Source organism: Humulus lupulus, chromosome X (genome assembly GCF_963169125.1).
Source record: "Humulus lupulus chromosome X, drHumLupu1.1, whole genome shotgun sequence".
Lineage (NCBI taxonomy): Eukaryota > Viridiplantae > Streptophyta > Magnoliopsida > Rosales > Cannabaceae > Humulus > Humulus lupulus.
Window position 1 is genome coordinate 6304802 of NC_084802.1, and position 2664 is coordinate 6307465.

The 2664-nt window shown below is 32.7% G+C and overlaps 1 protein-coding gene across 2 annotated transcripts; it reads right to left on the reverse strand.

Moving 5' to 3' along the window:
• Positions 1 to 605: 605 nt before the first annotated feature.
• Positions 606 to 2325, reverse strand: LOC133805102 (beta-galactosidase 9-like). Of its 2 annotated transcripts, none has more exons than XM_062243204.1 (4): positions 2293 to 2325; positions 2045 to 2133; positions 1291 to 1376; positions 606 to 955 (listed from the first exon to the last, which is right to left on the reverse strand). In XM_062243204.1, exons 2-4 carry the CDS (start codon positions 2127 to 2129, stop codon positions 848 to 850), a joined length of 279 nt encoding a protein of 92 aa, XP_062099188.1. In that variant the 5' UTR covers positions 2130 to 2133; positions 2293 to 2325; the 3' UTR covers positions 606 to 847. The 2 variants fall into 2 exon arrangements, with proteins under 2 accessions (XP_062099188.1, XP_062099189.1); XM_062243205.1 differs by having other exon boundaries at positions 2288 to 2325.
• Between the last annotated feature and the right edge of the window lie 339 nt (positions 2326 to 2664).

Here is a 2664-nt window from a genome sequence, read left to right on the forward strand (position 1 = left end):
AAAAAAAAATGTATTGCCTTCTTTATTGATAATTTAAAATAAATATAACCCGGGTTTAAAAACAATAATAGTCTTTACACTGGAATAAAAATAAAAACTAGGCAACATTCACTACAAGAAAATGAGGTCTTTACCTACCAATTGTAAGTGTGGGTAAAACTAGCCTAATGGTGGGTAGTATGGTTTACCTACCAATATTGAATTAGTAGAGATTGGTAGGTAAAAGTTAGTGGGGAAAGAGTCTTTACCTACACTTATTAACACTGGTAGGTAAAAGAATCAGTGGACCCCACTAAGTTATAAATCAATTGATGAGTCATCAGATGACGTGTTTGATGACATGGTTTTTGTAGTTTTACGTGTCTGATGACGTGACATCATATGTGGCATCCTACGTGGCATCTTACCTGAAATCCTACGTGGCATTCTGCGTGGCATCGTATGTGGCATCCTACATGGTATCATTTTAGTAGCCCACATAGCATTATTTTATTGGTTTGTTACACAATTTATATTTTGTTCAAATTTAATGGTTATATGTAAGTAAAAGATAATAACAGTTATTTGTAAATGTTCTATATTAGAAATAAACTAGAAAAAAACCATTCAATAATAAAATATTTAATGCTAAAATTCTTTATAATGTTCAATACTAAAATAAGTCATAAAGTTATCATTTTAAGGTTACCCCTACCAAAATAAAAAAAAACTTCATAAAGTTTATTCCTTAGTAAATTAATGTAAATAAACTAAGAATCATCTTGTGACTCCCGAACTGAAATAGATGACGACTCTCTTAAATTTGCATCTGAAGCTTGGTCTGTTGGAGGTGGTGGAGGCGGTGCCATCAAATTGTTAATATCGATGGATCAGCATCTGGAGTTAAATCAGTCCACCCTGCCTTTTCATTTTCTTCTGCAGCATATATCTTCAAGAATTCTCCCTTGAGCCCAACCTAGAACCATGTTAAACAATACGAAATCCACTTTAAAATCCCAACCTTAAATATATCAAATAATGATAACTTATTAAAGGGTGTCTAGAATTTTTGCCTAAAAAATTCAAATACAATTTTTTTTCGTCTTTTTTGAAACAAAACATCGACTTTTATTGAGAGATGTCTACTAGATACCATTATCTACCTGGATAAAAAGTGAATTTAGGTGCAACACCATTTAACTGACTAGCAAATCATGCAAAAGGGAGAAAACAAAAATATATTAAAGGGAGCCAACAACTTTTACTTTCATAGCCAACACAAAGGAAATGAAACCTTGAAATTGAACACACCTGGTAGGTCCATAAAGACTTTGAGAGGTCTATATCCCCATTTTGAAATCCAGTAAGTTTAACTTGCCCTCTAAACCCTGCTCCATCTTTCTCCAAGAATGCACCATAATTTTGTATCATAGATTAGATGCACCATATAAATATAAGATAACAAGTGACAATAAAATGTCATATGTACTTGGAACTTCTATAAAGAGTACCATTAGGCAGTATATGATTAGAAAGAAATACAATTTTCAATGAAGGAGAAGAGGACACAGGAGTTATCTGGGAAAAAGTTAAGCCTTGGTTGGCTGTATGGATTTTCAACTGTAAGCATTTTAAGGCATAATCGTTCTCAATGCTTCTCGGTCATTGGTATTTGTGGTTGTAATGAGTTAGTTTTTGTGATAGTTTTTATGTTTTACGTCTTACTGGATGTTTTAGATTGAAGCAGTCTTTCAGAGGCTGTCTATAGTAATACACAACATATCATCCATTATTAATACAAATTCGTTTCACATAAAAATTAATAATAATAATAATGATGATAACAATAACTTATACATAATGTACCATTAAAACTGATAAGAAAACTATGAAAAAGATTCAGAAAGAAATTAAAACATTGGCTTGGAACTTGTATCTTAGTGATCGGGAAAGGTAAGTGCTAAATTCCATGTAAGGAAGTAGGGATACAAGAAGGGGTGTCACACAGTTTTAACAGCCATAAAAGGAAAAAATAATAATGACATTTTATAAGGTATTAGCTTACCATCCATCCCAATTTTCAGTCCAAAGCGTGGGTTTGTTATAGGAATTTGGCCTATAACCGTCACAGTAGTATCCATTGCATGCATCTATCTGTAAATGAAGAAAGTAATTTATGAAAAACAGTATATTAAGATACCACACTTGATAAAATTTAACCGCCACTACTCTGAAAGTTTCACCTGTCCCTATACATTCTTACAGCCATAATATATAAGTTCAGAAAATTTAAAGCATTGGCTAAGACCTTACAACTTCATCCGGAGCATCAGTTTGCCTGCACATAGAAATGTTACAAAAATGTTTACAAATACTCATAGGTCACAATCCCGACCTCAATTATACCCAAGAATTTTGTTCTCACCAATGACAGATTAAGATTATACAGTAAATTGGGATGTACCTTAATGAAATCATCCAACATCAGATGAGATTGCCTTGTGTAACCTACCTGTCTCTTGCAAAACTGGGATCAAGACTTTCTACAAGTTTGAACAACATAGTTAAAGTGAACTAAACCTTATCCTTGTATGTTTTTTTCTAAGTTTTTCACGATTAATTTTTGCAAGGGTGTGTGTGTGTTGGGTTGGGGTTCGAACCCCAAGTGTAACAACTAAAAAAAGT